The following is a 23,434-nucleotide window of genomic DNA, read 5'->3' as shown; positions in this document are numbered from 1 at the left end:
TAGGTTTTCTAGATTACTTTATTAAGGCTTAACACTCCTCTGGAGACAAGCGACTTGCTCCTCCCTCTGTGTTTTCTGTCCGGGGCCTCAAACCAACAAACACGTCAAGGACACTCATCATCTTATACAGACTCTTTGCCTGTGTCGCCATGGCAACAGGCTCAAGTAACAACAAAAGAGGAATGACTTAAACCACACACACACACACACCTGCCCATGAACGGGTGTCGTCGCTGCCCTCTTGTTCCGAAGAGTAGCTCTCCTCCTCTTCCTCCGAGTAATTGTCAATGTCTGGGGAACGGTCTGGAGAGGGGAGAGAAGGATAGAGAGAGACAGAGAGAGAAAGAGAGAGAGAGAGAGAGAGAGGGAACGGGGAAAGAGAGTTAGCTACTTCATACTGGTTCGGTGTATTTAATCCGTATCCAGAGTGTACAAACATCAACCTATACCTCATCAAGGCCCAGAGTCAGCTTGTCAGCTTGACTCTGAAAGTATCCAACTGGAAAACCTCCCAACCCTCCCACCCCCTTGACGGGCCCCCTCTCCTCACCGGACATCTTGGCCTTGGGCCCCTCCTGGTTGATGGGCTGGCTGGACAGGGAGTACACCCGGACCTCGGCCACAGGCACCGAGGTGTCCTTCAGCTGGCTGTGCAGCCCCAGCACCTGGGCTCCCTCACTGGGGTGCTGCATCACCTGCAGGGAGCACACAGCGACAGGGGGCTGGGTGATTATTGGCCGGGGGGGGGGGGCACACACTTCTGGGTCTCTAGCTTCAACGGTTCTGCATCAGTGTAAGAAAATCGGAAAAAGTCACGAATTCTGTAGCCTCGTTCTTTTGACACTTTCGTTGTACAAGAGAGCGTGGAGGCAGACCCGACCAGTTTGGTCCGTTCGTTGCCGCTTGAGCTGTGATTGGGTGGCAGGGTCTTGACATGAGTTAGATACGGGCCCATTGGCCGATAATGGACCAATGGGCCGGCCGCAGTCCCCGATATGAAATGCCAACGTAAGAGGAAGCTGAATCGTTAAAGCTCCGCGTTTGGTCGGACGACGAGCTCAGCGGCATCTGGTGATCGCCCCGTAAGCTGAAGATCGTGTCTTACAAGTGAACGTAGGTGCAAACCTCCTCAACCCGTCTGTCGTAAATGAGCCGGTGAAGCGCAACTGGCGGGCCCCCACATGTAACATACCTCCAAATGCATACACACACCTCACACTGATGTAGGCCACCTCAGTGTGAGGGGACTTGGGCCATGTTGGAAAAACTATGAATGTCAATGACGGTGAGGGAGGGAGGGGGGAGGAGAGTGATAGAGAGAGCAAGAGGGGAATGAGAAAACGAAATTGGTGTCTGCAGAGGCACTAGATGGAGGGTGGGAGAGTGAGAGTGGGATGATAATAATTAAAAAAAAAAAAAGCAAAAGATGAAGAGAAAAGGGCAGGATTGAAAACACGAATGGGGGGAGTGAGAACATTGTGTGTGCACGCGTGCAATGTGTGAATTTGATTGGGACCAGCCCCTCACCTTCAGACTCTGACACCTGTGCCCGCAAGTCACAACATATTCATTCGATCTATGTGTGTATGTGTGCGTTGCTACGCGTTTCTATAAGACGGCATGCGAGTGTGACCTGGGTGCAGCTTCGACCTAACCGGTCTATAGGGTGTGTGACTTAGGCTGTTCTGGATTTTCATCATGCATTTGTTTGAGGTTAAGTTTGGTATTATCCGTGTCTACATTTTGTGCTTGTGTGTGTGTGTGTAATGCACACATCGATTGTATGTTCAAATGCATCTATGCATGTTCATGGGCATGCATTGACATGCAGCATGCTGGTCACACCTATCTCACCGCCTCTCTTCCTCCTCCCCCTCACTCTCCGTTTGCATCCATCTGTCCCTCCCCCGCCCTCTTTAATGAAGTCTGCGTAGCATAGTGTTACCCAGACGAGCCTGGACAAGACGTTGTGACAACACTGCTAGAGAGGACAACACTGCTACTGCTGTACAGTCACATCAGCGTGCTACTTCTATTGTTGTTTATGTTGTTGTGTTGGAGTGAGTCAGCTCATTTATTGTTTTGTGAGCACCCTTTTATCCCAACCACCGATATGGACTATAATGTTTGTGTGTCAAACAAACACATACTGCATAATTTCAACACAAGGACAATTAGCCGTTATTGACCTGTGAATCAATCTGTTTTTATTTGATCACCCCAATACCCCTCATCCCAGAGGGGTTATCCCAGGACCCACACAGGTGTTGGCTCTGCCTAACGAGTGACACCAGTGTTGTTGTCTACGACGGACATAGGGTTGCTAGATCGTGGAGGGAAAAAATCATGATCACCATTATTTGTCAATATTGAAATCAGGAGATTATTCAGAAGATTATTCTTGAGTTTGAAAACATGATGCATTTATTCAGCATTCTCTCCAAAAAAAACTTAAAATAATGGACAAATACGTATCCAGCTGGCATTTCTATAAACCTTTAATGAATAAAATAAATATACCTGCAAATAAAAATATAAACGTAATGATATTAGTTTGGAGATCATTTGACGCATAAATGGAAATCTCGATCAAATGATCGAGTAATCGCACAGTCCTACGACGCACCGCCTCTGGGAAATGGGTCAATTTGTCTACTTTTCTTTTACTGTGGGGCTGTTCTCGCTCTGACCCAAGGTGCTCTTCAAAATGTACATCCGACAGGATGTTGGCAACCCACTCCGGTCCTGGCCCCAGAGTCCAACGCCAGGTCTTCCAGTCCGTCTTGGCGTGGTCCACAACACATATCTCTTGTCTTACGTCGTCTGGAGCCAACCCAACAACTCTCTTGTGTGTTGAAATAACAGATTGCGACGCCTCTGGTTGGTTTCCCAGCTCGTAACTACCTCAACGAGCTCACCGAACCGTGAGAGAGGAGCCGTTGATCCAGTTTGCGAGCACAATGCACGTCGCAACGTCGAGCAACCAGGCCGCCTGTAAGTTGGCGGCCCCAACGCTCTTGGATCACTGAATAAACACTGCATCAAAACCATTTGGTACTCGCGGCACTGACAGAGGACTCACTTGAAGTTTGATTTGAACTGAAGTCTGCTCATTCAAGCAAACTCTAAAGCGCATCTCTCTCTCTCTCTCTCTCTCTCTCTCTCTCTCTCTCTCTCTCTCTCTCTCTCTCTCTCTCTCTCTCTCTCTCTCTCTCTCTCTCTCTCTCTCTCTCTCTCTCTCTCTCTCTCTCTCTCTCTCTCTCTCTCTCTCTCTCTCTCTCTCTCTCTCTCTCTCTCTCTCTCTCTCTCTCTCTCTCTCTCTCTCTCTCTCCCCATCTCTTCTTCCCTCTGTTTTGTTCCATTTTAATATTGTGACTTTGTTTACCTCCCTGCTTTGTGGCTTTCGTGTGTTGTGTGCGCTGGACTCGCGTGGTATATGTGTTTGGTGTGAAATGGTCCAATTTAATAAAAGCTAAAAACACACACAGAGTATGGACTATGTGATGTTGTGAATTGAACCTTAATAAAGCATGCACACGCCTACTCCCTCACACACAAAGTGTTTGTGCACACAAAGTCCAGACTAGATTGTAGTGCATTACACATTCACATGCACGCTCGCATACAGCCTCCTAGATACAACAAAGCCGAGACTAGTTGCATTAGAACATACACATGTACGCTCACTCAAGCATACACTCCTGTAACCCTCCAGTCTTCTTCAAACTGGATAAAAGACAGACGGACGGGGTACCTCGGCCATGTTGATGAGCCCCAGAGCCAGGGTTTTGTACCCCAGGATGGTGCGGTTCTTGTAACGTTTCCGTCTCTGCAGCATGATCTGCAGTTTGTTGGCGTCCCTCTTCAGGAAGTGGGGGTACTGGAGGGGGAGGGGAATGGGGGGGGGGGGGATAAAGGGACAATCACCATTACACAGGAAGTTATGATGACCCAGATACAGCTGGGAGGAGCGCATGTCGTATTTGTTCAGGCTCATTTTTTACATGCCAGACTGGCACAGAGAACACCCAATGGAAAAATAAACATTAAACTTGCATAAGGTAGAGTGACACACACACACACACACACACACACAAACACACACGCCTGTGAGGTACAGTGTGTTGAACACATGACTATCTATATCCGGGTTGGGCTCCTCTAATTGGTGATCTAATAGACTGCTGCAACACATTCATAACCCTTGACAGATTCCCTCTCCCCACAGCATGACCCAATGCGGGCCGGTAATGGGTTCACCGACTATAAATACAACAAAGCAACCGTGTTCAGTCAGGAGACGGGCCATCGGTTCAAACAGGCCAGGTAAGAGCTGGCCTGTTTTAAAGGGATAAATGTTCAATTAAAAAAACAATCGGATTGAGTTACATATAGTTCATTATACGTTTCCTCTATTTAAATTTGTTTCATCGATCCCTCAACCCGAACATAGGTGATGGGCGACACCGGCTCCCATCAGTCGCAGGTCACCATCGACAGGTTGAACAAGGCTAGGGTCCGTGGGTGAGCAGGCGGGTGCTGCAGCTGCGTTATGTACCTGCAGAGAGAAGGTGAGCTGCAGGTCCGTCTCGGTCAGGCCCGCAGCAGACAAGAGGATCTCATTGGAGCGCAGGATACGCTTGGAGCCCTGGGAAAGAGACACAGAGAGAGAGAGAGAGAGAGAGGCACCGAGATGCAGAGAGAGAGAGAGGCACCGAGATGCAGAGAGAGAGAGAGGCACCGAGACACAGAGAGAGAGAGAGAGAGGCACCGAGATGCAGAGAGAGTACAAGACATGATTAAATGCCAGTGGGGTGGATTACACCATTAGTGTACCCTGGCTAACACCCTGCCGCCCCCACAACAATGGTTTGTGTGTGTGTGTGTGTGTGTGTGTGTGTGTGTGTATGCGTATGTGTATGTGTGTATGTGTGTGTGTGTGTGTCTTTGCAACTGTGGATACATCATACAGAGAGGAAATGACAAAGGCAACTGGCAACAGCTGGGTGGGGAGAAGTAGGGGGGGCACAGAGCCGTCACAGATCACTGCTGATGACACGTTCCCAAGACAACGTGCCGTAGCCATCAACAACCACAGCGGGTGGAGTATTTACAAAATAGCTCAAGTGCAAAGATGATGACATGATGATCCGCTTGATTAAAGCAATCAAGTAATCCAAAAAACTGACAAAATCCTTTGAAATGTTTTCACTTTGGTAGAAACTTAAGGGATAAGTATCATGTTGGACCCAAGGGCGTAGTCCAGCGTAACCTCGCTAGACCGTTACAGGAAGAAGTCAACAAACTCAATACCGGATCGATTTGGGATAAAACGACAGCGTATCTCCTGGAATCACGCTGGACAATCAATGAATTCTGCCATAGCGAGCCTCTCCTTTCAACAGAATGTGAAAACTACAAAAAGCTAAAAGTACAGAGAGATGTCTGTCCTCCCTTCTGAGGTCGTACCAGCTCCGCTCTTCAAGACCGGACACCAATGGAGTAGGTAAGCACACAACGCTTTGTACCGGCCACATCTACGCTCAGCGAGAGACGCCATCACAAATCCACTCAGTCCATTCATTAAAGCCTGTGTGGCCCTTTGGTAGATGTCTGAGAGGCGAAGGGGAGGAAAAAATCCATGTGCAGGAATTTATAAACATCAGCACTTGAGGATTCAAGGGTTTATTCTAATACTGCTGCTTTTGAAAAGAATAAACCAAACCGGCTGCTGAGATAAGCTCTGACACAATGCGTCTGCTTTTGCCGATTTAATGCATAGCGACGCAAACACCCTTTGATAATACGGTCAACAATGTTAACGTCGTGGACAAAACCTTCTTTGACAATCATGGCAATTAATTTTATCAGGTCGATTCAATTGAAAACCACCTGTACAAGCAGCCATGCTGAACATCAAGGCCTACCATACATTTACATTACAGTTGCATTGCAGACAGCAATATGGAACCAATCGCTCCCTTCGGATGACTAAAGGGCGACATAACTTGGTGATCTACGACGTGATCCGAGTGAGAACAATGTTGAGTCTAGTGAATTACTGTACAGAACACGGAGGAAAGGCCCGACGCACCCTGCAGCTACAGTGTACACCAGCAGTGAGAACATACCTGCAGTTTGACCGCGATGACCACGGAGGTCAAGTCCTTGTCCAGCTCCTTCAGCATGATCAGCTTCTTCAGAGTCAGGTTGAAGAGCCTGGAGACAGAAACACACACACACACACACACAGTTAGCTTTTAGATGGCGCCGTGAAGGGTCATTTGAAAATGTCAGAATGGTGGCCGCTTTTGACCTTCCATTCAACAGCACTTTCCCCCACCGGAAGTTCTCCCTAGTAGACGAGTCTGGAGGGGAAGACCGAACACTGTGCCAGTCAACACAGGCAAAGGGCGGACGGACACACACACACACACACACACGTCTGTTTCTGTCAGGGTCAGTGTAATCAATAATTCATCCCTTGGGCGTTTGATGGACAGAAAACGACAAAAATAGACCCCAGAGGGAGGAAGGGAGTGAGGAAGGAAGAAAAGAAAAGAGAGCGAGATTCAAAAAGTGAAGGACCGGATGAAAGGAAATAACCACAGCCTGAGACAAGCAAAGTACCTTCATTTCCCCCAAAAAGAGCTGGGAAATTGATTAAAAAAAAAAAAAGTCTACACACACAAATGCAGCAACTCCTCCTCAACTGCTTATTGGCGGACCCTCGAGTCCCCCAGCCCGCCCGGCTCTCATTACCCGCGGCCGGCCCCGCTCCGAGTGGGTTCCGCTGAAGCCTTCTTGGCCCGGGCCCCCCACGGCCCGAAGCTGACCATGGGGAGGATGCACAGACTGCCTTACCCTTCGGCCGCACTAATGGAAATCACTCCCAGCCTCTTCGCGGCCACAGTGGTAATGTCCGCCGAGGTGCATTTAAAGAATACATACGAGGACTGTGCATAGTGGACCACAAGCAACGTACAGAGAGCATCGGACAGCTAGAAGAGGTCAGCTAACAGTGGACGGCTAAAAGTGGACAGCTAGCATTGGAGAGCTATACCCAATGTTAAGATTGACCAGTTGAGGAGCACCAGTTGAAAGCCATGCAACGGTCAACAGTTAACATACAGAGAGCCAAATTAATTTCAATGCCCTACTGACAAATAAAGTAGTATTGTTAAGGGTTATGCCTATAGAAGAAGCTTAAGAGCTAACGGCTAGGCGAGTGTGAAGTCTAGGCGGGCCGGCTCTGTGGTCGGCATGAAACTGGACGCTGGTGACGAGAGAGAGGTGGCTGAGAGGAAAACATCCAACAAACTGCTGGCTATTCTGGACAATGTCAGCCATCCTCTGCACACCATCATCAGCACCCAGAGGAGCTGGTTCATCGACAGGATGCTCCTCCCCAAGTGCAACACCAACAGATTGAAAAACTCCTTTGTCCCCTGTGCCATTAAACTGTACAACACCTCACTCCAATCTATCTATCCATCCCTCTAAAACTAGCGGTGGCTAGATAAGAGACTGGACTGCAGTGTGTTGCAGTTTTCCTTTGTTTTCCCCTGGCCTTCGGTGCCGTGCATAAATCAACAAGAGCACATGAGAGGTCAATCCAAAGTACATTCGGGCGGGGGGGCGCCACTCACGGGATGAGGCCAAGTTCACCCGACACCTTGTGGCTTCGAACAGTGCTTTGTGAACAGTGCAAACACTGCTTATTATGGTCAGACGCCAGAAGTCGATCTGCCGTTGGCCAGGGGTCCCTTAAGGAAGCCATCAGCGGACTCCTAGATAATGGATGGGCAATGCGTAGTGTGGCGCGACAGAAGGAGAAGAGGGACAGAGCAACAGACATGCAATGACAAAAAAAAATAATAATCCCACGTGGCTCAGAGACTGTCGGGTGTCTGCTCTCGGGAGGATTTGCCGCCTTTCAAAACAAAAGCGCAGGGCGTATGGTTTTGCATGCCGCCGTCGTCAGCGCCGAGCCGGCACAGGGGCCTCAACAAAGAGGAGGACAGCTGGAGCCGGTGATTACTTGGCACAATGGTGGCGGGGTTGCATGCGCGATTCCATTATGCACGGCCGGCACGATGCGACGCTGGCTTTGGCTCGGTCAGAGATCAAGAGACAGAGCCAGAGGAGGAGGACGACGAGGCCGAGGGGGGTGCGGGCGAAGAACGCACAGCCACCCGGTGGACCCCCCCCCCCCCGATTGGGGGGGACCATGAAAGTGCCTGCCCGAACGGCGGTAGAGCGTAGCTGTGCGGGATGCAGCAGCAGGTTCATCACAACGTTGATTCATGGCCTCTGCCTTGCCTCCCACGACCTGCTCCTTCCCATGATGGTAAATGGTAAATGGACTGCATATATATTATGGCGCTATACAATATTGCCTGATATTAACCCATTCATGCACACATTCACACACCGACGGCGGCATCAGCCATGCAAGGTGACAGCCAGCTCGTCAGGAGAAGATAGGATGAGGTGCCTTGCTCAGGGACACCTCGACACCCATCTAGGCGGAGCCGGAGATCTAACTAGCAACCTTGCGGTTACCAGCCAACCCCGCTCTGCCTCATGAGCAACTGCCGCCCCCCATGATACCCCGTTCTCTCCCTCTCCTTTTGGCAAGCCGTCTCTCTCTCCCTCTCCACAGTAAACTCTCTCTCCCTCAACACAACCGTGCAGAGGTGAACAGCGGGCCACCTGTGGACACACCTTGACAAAGCTGTGTGAATGTAGCGCTTTTTGTCGTGAAAATTATTAGCAAAAGCGTCATTGAGGCGGTTGTGAATCAATATTAATTGATTCACAACCAACACTGTTTACGGGGTATTATATGTGCGCGTGTGCGACTAACAAAAGTTCATGCAAAGCTAGCATGGTGTATTTGTGTGTGAATGTGCACAGCAAGTGTGTGTGCGTGCGTGAAGCAGAAGGCAAGCATGCATGTTTGCGTGTGCCCGATATGACTCACTGCTCACCTAAAATATCTATTCCCACCTCGTGCTTTTGAGGGCCTTTTGATGCCTCAAGTATCTTCAAAAAGGCCGAGAGTGAGTGAGCGAGTGAATGAGTTCTAAAAGCTAATCAACGTCATCGGTGGGGGGTTGCAGACAAGACTTATGAAAACAGCTTGTCATGCAATCCTGTCCTTCCTTTATGACGTAGCACGGGGGAGGGGGGTTAGGGCTGGGCGATTCATCGGATTTTGATCACGATTTTGATTTTAGCGTCAAACAATCACAAAATTAACATAATCGAGTTTTTCTATTTAAAAAAAAATAAAAAAATAAGTTTCTTTTATAGAAAGGGCAGAGCAGCTGGATACATATCTTTATATTTTTTTAGATTGGAACATTTTCTTTTTGACCATTTTGTGTATTTTTTTAAGGCGAAATTTCAAAGTTCTCAGTTCCAAAGTATTTTGGCAGAGAGACATGCTGAAAAAATACAACACGTTTTCAAACTCAAAAATAATCGTGATTTCAATATTGACCAAGATAATCGTGACTATGATCTTTCCCATAATCGTGCAGCCCTAGCTTCAGTCCATATTTAGGCTTATGATTCAACGCCCAATCAGAACAGCCAACCTATAAAATGTTGTTCCACAAGCACCTGTGTTAATGCATACACAACCCCTCCCCCCATCCAACCACCCACACACATACTTTATTTAGCAGACGCTTTCATCCAAATCGACCTACATGCATTCAACCAGAAATTTCAACAATCATGAAAGTACATACAATTCATCAAACTAGCAGTCTGCTTGAAGCGCTACATTTTACAGAACAAGAGATGAGGATGATTCATTGATTTATTTTTTCTCTGAGCCAAGATGCACTCCGATGAGTTTTCAGTCTTTGATTGAGGGTGTGTAGGGTTTATCCTGTATGCCTTCAGTGGGGAGCACGTTCAAGTGCACGCACACACGCACGCACACACACACCCACACACAATGGCCAGACATCAAAATGTTCATAACCATCTATAGTGGATCGATAAGTAGATCAGCAGAAGATGTATTGATAATCATTGACAGTCTGTAAATGATTTTACCAGCTAAAAATACCAAATTGAAAATAAATCAATGGATGAGTTGACTATGGGTCCCTTCCCAGTCCTTCAATACTCCATTAAGGGAATAATTAGTATGGAGGAGAACATAGAGGTGCAGCCCACATTGACTTATGAGATTATGTTTGTCTGCATACTGTGTGTGCACACACACGTGTCTATTTTATTGCATTTGTGTGTGTCTGCGACTTTAAAAAGCAGGTGCTTTGCTTCTGGTTGCCGTGGCAACAATCAATCCAGTGCAGCTTGACCTTGCAGAGTCTTTTCCAACAGCCCGAGCTGCAACTGGTTTGTGTATCTTCTCTCTTTATTTGACCCCTGGTATCAAGATGACCTCCAGCGGACATGTTGGCCCCCAACACGGACATAGAAAGGTTTTCCCTTCTGTACATCTCTCCCTCTCTCTTAACTTCAAACTGTCCCCCCCCCCCCCCCCCCCCACACACGTACGTTGGAATAACAGTGTGAACGCCAGGACGCCCCCCCCAACTCAGCAGAGTCCGGGGCCAGGGGGTAAGGAGAGGACTTACATGAATGTGTGTCCTTCAAACGAAAACCATAAACAGAAGAGCCTGTTGAGATGTTAATGGGCCCTAAAAGCCAACCCAAGGGCCGATGACTCTCTTTCCTCCCCCCCCACACACACACACACAGAACAAAGGGTTGGCCAGTGTGACTCACACCCAAAGATGACATCAAACAGCTGTCCTGTGTGTGTGTGTGTGTGTGTGTGTGTGTGTGTGTGTGTGTGTGTGTGTGTGTGTGTGTGTGTGTGTGTGTGTGTGTGTGTGTGTGTGTGTGTGTGTGTGTGTGTGTGTGTGTGTCCAGCCCTCTCTGCCTCCCTCAACAAATGTGTCGCTTCTCCAGAGTCACTTAAAATCTCTGGATCAAAAGTCTTTGATCTGATCCTGGGAGATATATATATGCCCGGGAGGATCTCACACACACACACACACACACACACACACACACACACACACACACACACACACACACACACACACACACAGTTGCAAGCCATTTCAAAAGATTTAAAATGATGGATGAAATGGAGGGAGTTTCAATAAAAAGCAGCAACAGAGTCCTCATATCAGGGTTTTTTCATATTTGGAAATCCATAACTGGCAAGGCCAGATGGATATTCAAACGTGAATACCTGGAAGGTCTCACGAGGCTTCGTTCGTATGATGAGCAATCAATTTGGAAATCAGAGATACAGAGAGGGAGAGCAAGAGATGTTCCATTAGGCTATAACTAGAGCGCAACACATTCCCGGTGAGTGAGCGTTCATCTATACTGGAGAAAACACTCTTGGTGGTGCTGCGCTAGCGGCTAAAACTCTGGCTAGCTTGGATACCGTTGGCGTTTGGACAGAGTGTGTAATGCCATTCACGTAGTTATGCAAAATAAATATTATAGTTCACTAACTGATTGACGTCACAACGCAACACCATTTCCCATTTCGGAAGCATAGGGGCACCGGATTGTTATCGGTAGTGATTGTGTTTTGGTCGTTGTCAAGTAATTCGTGAAATTATTTCTTATTAATGGGAAGACGTTTTTTTCTTTGAAAAAAACAAAACAAAGTGTTGACAGGTCTAGGTTAGGTGCGTCTACAAAAAACAACATGATGCTTTCTGATGCACATACCATAGTACCGTGGCTAGACGGGCTGGTCTGGAGGCGGGACTTCCCTGCCACACAGGCGGGAGAGACGAGGCAGTGGCTGAGCAGTAAATCAATCATGCTGCAAGGACATAGGGCCGTCTTTTATCCAGTTTGAAGAAGGCTGGAGGGTTGCCGGAGTGTATGCTTGAGTGAGCATACGTGTGTATGTTGTATGTTCTAATGCATCTAGTCTCGGCTTTGCTTGCGAACGTGTAGGAGGCTGTATGCGTGCACTTCACTACACATAGTCTGGTCTTTGCGTGTGCACTGTGCACAAACACTTTGTGCGTGAGTGAGTAGGCGTGTTGTGCAATTCACTACATCACATAGTCCATACACTGTGTGTGTGTGTGTGTGTGTGTGTGTGTGTGTGTGTGTGTGTGTGTGTGTGTGTGTGTGTGTGTGTGTGTGTGTGTGTGTGTGTGTGTGTGTGTGTGTGTGTGTGTGGTTGCTTGCTTTAAGTCTGGGTTGCGTGCGTGTGCATGTGCGTGCGCACTTCTGTGTGTGCATGTGCGTGCGCACTCCTGTGTGTGCGTGTGCACTCCTGTGTGTGTGTGCGTGTGTGTGTGTGTGTGTGGTTGCTTTAAGTCTGGGTTGCGTGCGTGTGCGTGCGCACTCCCTAGCCGCAGCACACACACACACACCGACCAGGTCCCTCCAGATTACCATGCGGGTCACATCTGCAGACAGAGGAGACGCTGCAGACTCACTGCTGCTCCACCAGCCAAGCCAGCGCATCATGCAGTGAACAGACCCTCAGCAACACCTTCAATACGCCACATACGCGGCCCCGCCGAGCCCTGCTGCGACGGAACACAGCGAGCGAGAGATAATGAGATAAGAGGTCACGGTTATTAAACCCGGGCGCGAAGCGAACGGGAAATGAATTGGCTTTGAAAAATATGCAAATTAGTCTATCAAATCTGCCCCGTGCTCAATCCTGAAGATCATCCCTTTATTGACTCCTGTGTCATGTCTCTGTGCTGTTTTTTAGTCCGTTATTTAACGAGTTGACACACGCCTATCCTAATCCTAATCATGACTGTGGTGGAGTAATACACTGCTGCCTGGTATACAGGTCAGCAGAGACAAAGAAACAGCGTGTGTCTGGATGATGAGCAAGGGGATGAGTGAATAATGCATGAAGGTTAAATAATGCAAAGGTCTGTGTATTGACTGAAAGCTGGTGCCTGGACAAACCAGGGAATGTCTAAACCAGCATAGTCACTTCACGTGGGTCGCAGTAGAGAAGTACACAACAGTAGGGAGAACTACAAACCAAGAGAGGACTACACCAGCAGAGAATCTAGTAGAGAACTCCATACCAGTAGAGCGTTACAAACAATCATGAAACTAGAAACCAGTAGAGAATCCTGCCAAATATGCGCTGGGCTTTCTTTAACACATTTTGATTTAAGTAAACAATCATTCATTATGCAAATGGCAACACTAACATGCAAAACTCTCACATGATTAGGATCTTGTCCATGCCAGAACCACAGCCCATCATACGGCCCTGCACACCCACTGATGGTGTCTGAGGATGATGGTGGTGGTGGGGACTGGCGTACAAAGATAAACATTTATGCACAATATACTGCACGTGCATAGGAACACACACACACACACACACACACACACACACACGATTCTAAAGGGGCTAATCAGTAATTGCATAAATACACCCAGACTGGCTCCTTTAGTTCAGGTAGTTTAGGTCCAAAATGTTCAACCAGAGGGGAACACAAAGTGTTTGTATAGACAATGAAATATGTTTGAGTCTTTGAGGCTTGAGGCTTTCGATTCCTGAGACTCAAGCCTTTTTTGCTTTGCCAGACTATCATTTGCATGGATGGTCAGTCCATTTGATTTAACGTTTAGCCACCAAACAGGTGGTGCGTCTAAGAAGGCAAAGCTTGCACCTGGCTAGAGCCACTCAAGACTTCAAAACCCAGACGTTACAGCTGGTAAATATACCAATCACATGCCAAGGAAAGGAACCAAACAAATGGAGATTTTTGTCATCTGGCTAGCCATCAAGCACATACATAGATTAGTGCAGCCCTAACTTAATTCTGACAGTGACACACACCAGCTGAATGCAGTGATTGCAATAAAATTACCACAAGAATATATTTCAAATGAATACCCAGTGCGGCCAACAAAGATAAGCAACATAGAAGGAAAAGTCACATTTTTAATTGTATTCCTATAGACATGAACGTACACACACACACACACACACACACACACACACACACACACAAAATGATTCTGTTTCCCCATCCCTCTCTCTCTCCATCAATCGGGGATCACCACATGTCCGTCTCGAATTGCTGTAATTATAATAATCCCTTTTTCCCGGTTTCTCCTGCTATTCAACTCCACCCAAAGTAACATACAACACTCTCTCACGTGTTCACACATACACACAAGCATGCGTGCGCGCAGAGTTGCAGAGTATAGAAGAAGTGTGTGTGTTTAAAGGCGACACGTGAGCATTAAGCACATGTGAAAGAGGGGAACATTCGTGTTGGCACGATGCAAGCACGGGCCCCGCAAACACGCATGTTTGAGTGGATCCGGGTGAGCGAGTCAAAGACGGGGGCTCATCTGCAGAAGTAGGTTACATTATCCTAGGGCTCACGTAACAGGCTTTACACTGAGAGGCCCATACACCAACAGACGTGGCACTACCGTCTTCTGCCCCGCGTGGCAGCGGCGGCGAAACTGTGTGGGCGTGTGTGTGTGCACGTGGACCTTCTGGGGCGCAGTGAGTCACTCCCAACGAGAAATCGAGAGGAAGAGCAGAAGTAATTTCCCCACAGAAGCCACACATATTTGTGTGTGTGTGTGTGTGTGTGTGTGTGTGTGTGTGTGTGTGTGTGTGTGTGTGTGTGTGTGTGTGTGTGTGTGTGTGTGTGTGTGTGTGTGTGTGTGTGTGTGTGTGTGTGTGTGTGTGTGTGTGTGTGTGTGTGTGTGTGTGTGTGTGTGTCCACAAGATGCACACACACTCAGAGAGCCAATCTTGAAAGGATCTTCGGCGTTTGGTCCCAACTGACCCGCGGGCATGGGTTGTGGGTTTATTAAGAGTGTGTGTGTGGATGTGTGTATGTGCGTATCCTTTTGCATGACGCACGTGTCAGCACCTTAGGGCTAGACTAGCCATCTGTGCATAGGCGTGTGACACTGCTTTGCGATGTGCGTAGCATAAAGACAACAAAATGAATACAAGGACAGAAATACATAAAGAACAACAAAGTACTTGATCGCACGCATCCCATTCACAAACACGAGGGACAACCGCACGATCATGCATTAAAACCGATGTTCGCCTCAGAACAAAGTCAAAGGCGAACCGACGCAGATGTAGACAAATGGTAAGCTACTCAGTTTTAAACAGTGGAATAGTGATGGCTCCCACTTTGAGAGGTAGTGTTGCATTCAGGGACCAATAAATATATGCGGGACAGAAATACATCGCTGTATCATGAAACGGTGCGTGTGTGAGTGTGTGTGTGGGCGGGGGGGGGGGGGGGGTGATACTGGAGCGGTCATTGCAACAGATAACGTAATCACCCCTTTATACAGTTGGAATAACACGGGTGTGGCTCCTAGCATTAATTATGAGTCCATTCAATTTAGGCATGGCAATGCACCAGTACAGACATAACTAGTCAAGTAAAGGTACATTGACCATGGTTGTGGTGCAACGGACGTCAATTAAACTTGCCCAAGGTTTGAGCTACAGGAAAAGGAAGTTCATTTACACTGCTACTGACCATCTGTGAAAAGGGGTCATTGGCCCGTTGAGCCCGGGGGCGTTCTTAAGCACAGCGCTTTGTTCCTCTGATAACAGGAGGCTACTCCGGTTTCAAATAAACGCCAGCCGTCTGGACAAGGGACAAGTCACACGGATCATGGCGGTGACACCGAAATGTTTCAAATCCAAAATGGCGGCCAAAGTGACGCTTTTTAGGCAGGAAACATAACCAACCGCAGGGAGAGAGACCGCCACTAAAAAGCCTTGCAGGGTGATCCTTCAAGTGCCGAAGTGCTCGTGAACATAACTGTGGAAAAGCGTTTGGGAACGGTTCGTCCACGCCGGAGCCATCGTGGCTCAAGAGTGAGGGTGGGAGGAGATCCGTAATGGGGCCAACGGGACAGAGATGGACGGTGTCTGCCTCGGAGGGGCTGGCTAGCCAATCAGGGCTGCGGAGTAGACAGACACTGATACGGGGCTTTTAAGGTATAGGGTTTTATTATGATGAATAGATAGATAGCTCTACATCCCTCTGAGGGGGGAGAGACCTAGAAAGAGTAACACACACACACACACACACACACACACACACACACAGAACGAGAGAGCGAATGAAAACACAAGATGCAACTAAACCGTTAACAAAAAATTTGGCTTTAAATTGAGAGACTGAGGAAGCGAGGAGGTTGAAAATGATTAATAAAGAGAGGGAGGAGGGGGGAGAACGAGGGAGACTTAAGACAGGGGATCCAGACTCAACTCCATAACGCATAACTCCACCATTGATAGCGACAAGCGGAGCGAGAGAGACAGACAGGGGGAAAGCAGTCGGTAAAGCCCCCTCCTCCTCCCTGCTCCACAGCTCTTTACGGCCTGTTGGACATTGCCTTGCCGTCTGCTGTCGTCCTTCCCCTTACGACGCCTGCTCCATCACACCAAGTAGCCCTCGTCACCCCCAGAACCCGCTCTCCCTCACGAATCCTCCCCTCATTCTCGCACTCGCTGTTCTTAAAGCAACCTTCCTGCACCTACTGACTGTGTGTGTGTGTGTGTGTGTGTGTGTGTGTGTGTGTGTGTGTGTGTGTGTGTGTGTGTCTCTCTCTCTCCCTTAGAAGATGTTTAATCCCCTTTCCACTATCCTCCACATATTTCACATCTCTAGCATTTTCACAACCACTCCCACTTTACAATTCCTCCTTCTCCAATTCCTCGTGTTACTACTGGGTGTCAGATATGAAATCTGATGTGTAGATGAATATATGATGCATGTATTTATACATTGACACAGGAATAGACAGACGAAAAAGGAAGCGGCCTCTCTTTCCCTTTTTCCTCCCTCTCCTTGATTTGATTGGTCACTTGGATGTCCTTGTTGCCGCGGGCAACCGTCCGAGCCACGCCCAGCCGTCTCACAGGGGACGGGCGGAGAGAACCACAACAACAAGTGACCTCACGCTTATTTCCGCTGGCCCCTCCCGCGACCACTCCTCTCTCTTGTTCTTAACCTATCTCTTGTTCCCCATCTCCCTCCCTCTCTCATCCAAGCCCTACAGCCCCAGGCAAGGACACACTGAGGGACCGGGACTCCCCAAGCACCCACACATGTTATCCCGTCTGGACACACACATGGGCTCCATGTGTTGCATCAAGGCCCAACGTGGATCCGGGACGCCTGTGTGTGTGTGTGTGTGTGTGTGTGTGTGTGTGTGTGTGTGTGTGTGTGTGTGTGTGTGTGTGTGTGTGTGTGTGTGTGTGTGTGTGTGTGTGTGTGTGTGTGTGTGTGTGTGTGTGTGTGTGTGTGTGTGTGTGTGTCGAGCGCCTTCCTGCAATAGAAGATCCTTGTTCGATCGCCGCTGCCGTTTCCGATCCAATACACACAGCGTGACACACGATCCCTCGTGGAAACGTCGCTCCCGACACGCGTGCACACACACACATACAAAGCACAAGACCAGGCGAGTGCACGCACACACAAACACAGATACAATTGACCCCTTCATTAACGCGATTACAGATTAATGAGCATGGCAAACTCCTAATCCGGAGCAGTTTCAGACACTGTAATTCATCTCTCTCTCCCCCCCCCCCCCCCCCCCCTTTGGACCCACTTGCCCCGCGGGATTGGCTATCAGGGGGAAATAGGAAACCCCCTATCACAACGGAAGATCGCAATGGCTTCCTTGGTTATGGACCAACACATTGTGTATTGACACACACACACACACACACACACACACACACACACACACACACACACACACACACACACACACACACACACACACACACACACACACACACACACACACACACACACACACACACACACACACACACACACCAGTTGACAGCAAGATGCTCATGCTCCGGGGGGGTATGTGAGCCATGTGCTCTTGGCAGACTGGAAACAGCCCTGTGTGCACACGAGCTTTAGCCTGAGTGACATTCAAGTTACGCGATTTCTGTACTCCATCATTTATTCGCTCGTGTGCCTCTATTCGCTGAATCTGCTCCCACGGACCTTGGTGGCGTTTACCTTTCACCAATACACCGGCTTGCCCCTCCCTCAGCCATAAAGAAAAAGCACTCCGCTTTTTTTGGCGGGTTATGCGCTAATTAAAAAAAAATGCGCATGAAAACAAGCTGATGGGGAATCACACCTCGTGGCCGCATTGCCGTCCTCTGCTGGGGCTGTTGCATTATCCGAAATACATCACCGAGACATCAGCGTAAACGCGGGATGTACTTGTCGTTTGGTTCTGGGGGGGGGGGTCCTCGGACGCGTTATGCGGCCTACTCTACAGTCACACGTATCCCCGGCGCTGCGTCAAGGTCAGGGTGTGTTAACTGTATCAGGGGACGTGAGATGACACCGCAGAGAGAGAGTTTGGTAAGCTGAGCCGCTCAGGGATTACCACGCAGAGACAATCCACCCAAGTTACACCTGCACCGCGCGCATGGCGCATGACACACACACACACACACACACACACACACACACACACACACACACACACACACACACACACACACACACACACACACACACACACACACACACACACACACACACACACACACACACACACACACACGAAGAGCCAACTCTTCCGAGAACATCACGGTAGCCGATGTGTTATTGTTGTTGTTTCACACAAACATCACCTTAATGTGATGCAGCCTACCACATCCCCTACGACGCACTGGAGCACCACGGCTCATCAAGGATACACATAGAAATAAAAATCTAGCCCTGACTGATTCCTTAAATAACTCTTCTGCACACAAGCATGCAACGCTGTTCGTGAGGCACTTTCGTTGTAGATGCACTTTCATCCCTAAATGTATTCCACAGCTTCTCACTCTAGGATCAAGAGGAGTCCACGGACGAATAACAACGACAGTGCAGAGGTTTTCCCGCTTTGTTTCCCATACTGGCAATATGCTCCGAGACAGAACCACCAGAAACACTTCATTCAAATGATGAGTCAAAGGCTTTGTCAGGGCTCCACTGCAAAACCCGCCTGTGGACTGGGATTTGGATATCAGTCAACGAATGACACCCACTAGCAGATCCTGCCCAGATCCTGCCCTGATCCACACACACACACACACACACACACACACACACACACACACACACACACACACACACACACACACACACACACACACACACACACACACACACACACACACACACACACACACACACACACACACACAGGGTTGAGATGAATATTCAGTGTGTGGCGGATTCAGTTCATGTTCCAGGCCTTTTAAAAGCAGGCCTGGGCCGTCGTCACGGAGACGATGTGGGTGGTTGTAGGGTGACGTTGGTCGAAGTCATCATTGACCACTACAGGATGTGAACAACATACGATATTGACATGTGGCCATATGAATATATGCCGTAATAATGTCATATATGTCATATTACAAAATATGCTATATTCATATCACAATACATTAAATTGAGGTCATCTCAGTCTCGTATTAATATAAAGACACCCACCAGATTTGGCGTTAGTTAGTTTGCCACTCTTGACCTGAGATGTATGATCACCAGGTCAATAATTCAGCAGCTTCTGAATGTCGCAATACTGTGCTGAAATGGTGCGTTCCAGAGCCCATCCAAACCAGTGGGACGTGGGACTTATCCTACCTCCAACTAAGAAAAGTGCACTGGAATGCCTGTCGAAGTGGAACATCCCACCGTCGAAATGGAACCTCCTACTATCGAACTGGGGGGTGATCGACCTACCCCCACTTCACCAAGTAGGAGCTAGTACAGTTCAGGTAGGATAAGTCCCACATCCTGTTTGGATGGGCTCTGGAACGCACCAATAGATCACATTCTTTTGACAGCTCCATGTTTTCGGTGTGCGCGCGTGCGTGCGTGTGTGTGAGCACACTGAAGCCCTGCTTTTGGTGTCGCCGTTAGTGTAGCACCCACCATTGTTTTGCAGGGTCGATCACGCTCTAACAAGTGCACCATGCCAGCAAACACACTCCTCTAAACTTGCTGTTCACACACCACAGTCGCGTTACAGAAACGGTTTGCACCAGCACCAGGGCAATGCAATGAACCCCTCACATATTGTTATTATACAGCATTGACATGCTTTGTTGACACGGTTTGCAAAAGCCACTGTTATTTCTTGGGTACATGGGGGAGAGACAGGCAGAGAGAGATGTGTTTCTGGTGAATGCCTGTAATCCAGATCTGTATGAGTGACTTGGATTGTGGAAGGCTTGTTCATGGAAGCATATCATTATAAAACAAACCACCACAACAGTGATGTCCTACTGCGGTCACAAAACAGCCTGGCACGGCTGGAGAGCGGCTACTGGCAACAGTGCATGGATTCAGATGGGACACACACACACACACACACACACACACACACACACACACACACACACACACACACACACACACACACACACACACACACACACACACACACACACACACACACACACACACACACACACACACACACACACACACACACACACACACACGACGGGGGGGACTGGGAATGGTAATTGGCAATCCCGACATCTCAAAGATCGTTACGAAGAACGCCAAATGATTTGCTTGGCAGGGGCTCGCGCTTTGAACGATGACATTGTTCACATGCCTGTTTCTCATTCCAAATTCTAACGCCTTATTAATTCATGATCCATCAGCAGTGTTTTATTTTAATCCATGTACATAGACTGACTAAGAGACCAGTACGCCTCATAGATCAATCATGGCCCATTCTATGAGCCATCATTTTAAAAAGTCCCGTTTTGACATCTGCACTCTGCAGCAGCTCTGTGGGCTGGTGCAGAGTCATCCACGGGGAACGGGAATGAGTGATACCGCGTCATGTGGTGCCTTACAGGCGCACAGCAGGAAGAGGTGAGGACCTGCGGGAGAACCGGGGCTGTTGTTCTAACACCACCCGAGAGAAGGAGAGAGAAACAACAGACGCCAGAGAGGGACTTTGGGATGTGTGTGTGTGTGTGTGTGTGTGTGTGTGTGTGTGTGTGTGTGTGTGTGTGTGTGTGTGTGTGTGTGTGTGTGTGTGTGTGTGTGTGTGTCAAGTGCAAAAAAAGATTGTGGGGTGATTGTAGGAGACCCTGCAGAGAAGGAATAAGGAAATAAAATGGAAGGTGTGTGTGTCTGTGGGTCTCTCGAGCACACTGCTCGGGAGACCCACATAATTCAACTGATTGAATTGCAGAGAACAATGGTGAAGGAGTGAGTGAGTGAGTGTAAGACGTGGGGATGAGCAGGGGAGAGGATGGGGAAGGACCCACGCGGTACTGCTTTTGCACAACTGAACCTGGCACCCAGCCGGTCGCGACGATGGTGATGACTTACACCAGGTTAGGAGGACGAAGAGGCGAGGAGGAGGAGGAGGACAGAGACGAGGAGGTCTTTAAGAGGCTTGACCTCATGTGCCCACGTCTGGGTCCCTGCTCAACGGTTAGGGGGGTCTCACAGACGCAGAGTGAGAAACAGAGAGAGAGGGAGGGAGGGAGGGAGACTCCGTCAACCCCACGATCAAGCATGGTCAGCCCAAAACTGTTAGTCACTGCTTGTCGATCCCATCAACGGCATCATCAAATCTGAGGCCTTGTTTTCTAATCGCTCATCACGAGGGGAAGACGTAGAGGTTAGGGGGATAAAAAGACTACCAAATTTTTTTTGCCTTAGTTTCACTTTTGTGCGTTTTTCATCATTATATTCGGTATATACATAACTCTTTCAAACATAAAAACGACATAGTCGTAGACACAATAACTCTGCTTTCATGCTTTCATTTGCCCTCACCACTTTTCTTATCCCACAGAAGCACACTGGAGTAGATCCTGAGAATAGCCCCCCTCCCCGAAGTCGAATGAATCGAGAATGAATCTTGAATCCGTTATTGATTACGAATCGAATAGTGAGGCGGAAAAAATAATCAAAGTTGATTGGAGCACTGAGATGCGGAGACTCGTCCTAAACCCTGGCGACCGGTAACCCTGCATGGCACGGAGAATGACCCCTGCATACAGGACACCCTCCGCTGGCGGGGATTAGAGAAGCAGCTGCCAGAATAAGGGGAAGTTCAGCGTCCAACTCACGAGAAGACATTTGAGAAACAGGAAAGAACGCAAACGCTGTCCCCCCACCCCGCCCCATAAGCCCTGAACTCAGACTCTGTGTCTAAATCTAAGTATCAAGTCAAGCATTATTTAGGACATGGAGAATGTCTGGGTAATTTGCGTGTCAACCTTTTTGCTGTCCTGAATGGCTGACCACGATAAGCCAACATCGGACTGAATTTCTGATTCGTTATTATAAATTATATCAAAGGACTTTCTTCCTACAAGGTGGTGAGCGAGTGGGTACTTGGCGAACTATGACTCAGACTTGTATTTCAAAATTGTGTGTGTCACACTGGTGGACGGACACACACACACACACACACACACACACACACACACACACACACACACACACACACACCCCTGATGTCGTCACCTTCCTCCCCGCATCCGATAAGCCTAATGCTTGCCTGCATCTGAGAAACATGATCATCTCCTGTCCCGCTTAAAAACCGTAGACGGTGACAACGGCGGCGTAAACGAACCACGGATAGCGGTGCTTCCCCTCTCCATCACTCCATCGTTGCTCCACGTCCAAAACGGCTCCGCGGTGGGTGGGGCCGGCTTGGTGATTATATTGGAGACATGTATGGATTTGCTGTGAGGGAGCAGACACTACAGCACTTCTGGGGAACCCAGTGTGTTGGTTCGTATGAGGTGCTGGGGAAATCAATTGTAAGATATTGCTTGTGTGTGTGAGAATTAGATATGGGCACATCATGAAAAATATGAACTGGATTCGGAAGCTCATGCACACGCACACACACACTTCTAAGCAACAATATATTCACAGACTACAGGATTCTGCTTAGTCACAGAACAGTGGTAGATTTTCATTGACTTTCCAAGAAATAAAAAAAGGGGGCTCATATTGACAAAACTGCAGTCATTTCAAATGTAAACTGTCAAATATGCTCACGAAAGATAAGAGAATTGACTCACCAAAAGGGTAGTAATAGAGCTTATTTGAATCGGGTCAACGTCTGTTCATTCGGATTGTGTAAACCAAGTATATTACCCCACCGTTTAATCCTGAAAAATGTTGACACAATACGCTTAACCAGGCTCAACAATCACATGCAGTTTTATAGTTGACTTTTGACCTTGAGATCTAACAGACAAAACTCGTGACATAAAAGCGACTACGAGATATCGACATCAAGTAGACCAGTAGCCACTGTACGTATTCCATTGTTATTCCAGTAGCAATCTGCAAGACATACACGTAGAGTAGACATGCAACTACGTCTTTCAGTCTAC

At 48.4% G+C, this 23,434-nt stretch overlaps 2 protein-coding genes and 1 long non-coding RNA gene across 4 annotated transcripts in view; 1 reads left to right on the top strand and 2 right to left on the bottom strand.

Annotated features, from left to right (window-relative positions):
- Positions 1-23,434, top strand: part of LOC132475485 (uncharacterized) — a 207,291-nt gene that overhangs the window by 119,654 nt on the left and 64,203 nt on the right. The window lies entirely within an intron of this gene.
- Positions 1-23,434, bottom strand: part of LOC132475489 (phosphofurin acidic cluster sorting protein 1-like) — a 40,234-nt gene that overhangs the window by 15,633 nt on the left and 1,167 nt on the right. The window contains 6 exon segments of the mRNA XM_060076654.1: positions 199-225; positions 227-303; positions 551-695; positions 3,755-3,880; positions 4,559-4,648; positions 6,132-6,219. Of these exon segments, the coding sequence (XP_059932637.1) occupies positions 199-225; positions 227-303; positions 551-695; positions 3,755-3,880; positions 4,559-4,648; positions 6,132-6,219 (553 nt within the window).
- LOC132475493 (uncharacterized) lies at positions 14,601-22,653 on the bottom strand. The gene is made up of 2 exons (XR_009529929.1): positions 19,233-22,653; positions 14,601-19,115 (listed from the first exon to the last, which is right to left on the bottom strand). It is a non-coding gene; the product is annotated as an uncharacterized LOC132475493 (long non-coding RNA).

Source organism: Gadus macrocephalus, chromosome 17 (assembly GCF_031168955.1).
Source record: "Gadus macrocephalus chromosome 17, ASM3116895v1".
NCBI lineage: Eukaryota > Metazoa > Chordata > Actinopteri > Gadiformes > Gadidae > Gadus > Gadus macrocephalus.
Note: the sequence above shows the minus strand (reverse complement) of the source record. Positions and strands in the feature narration are given on the sequence as shown.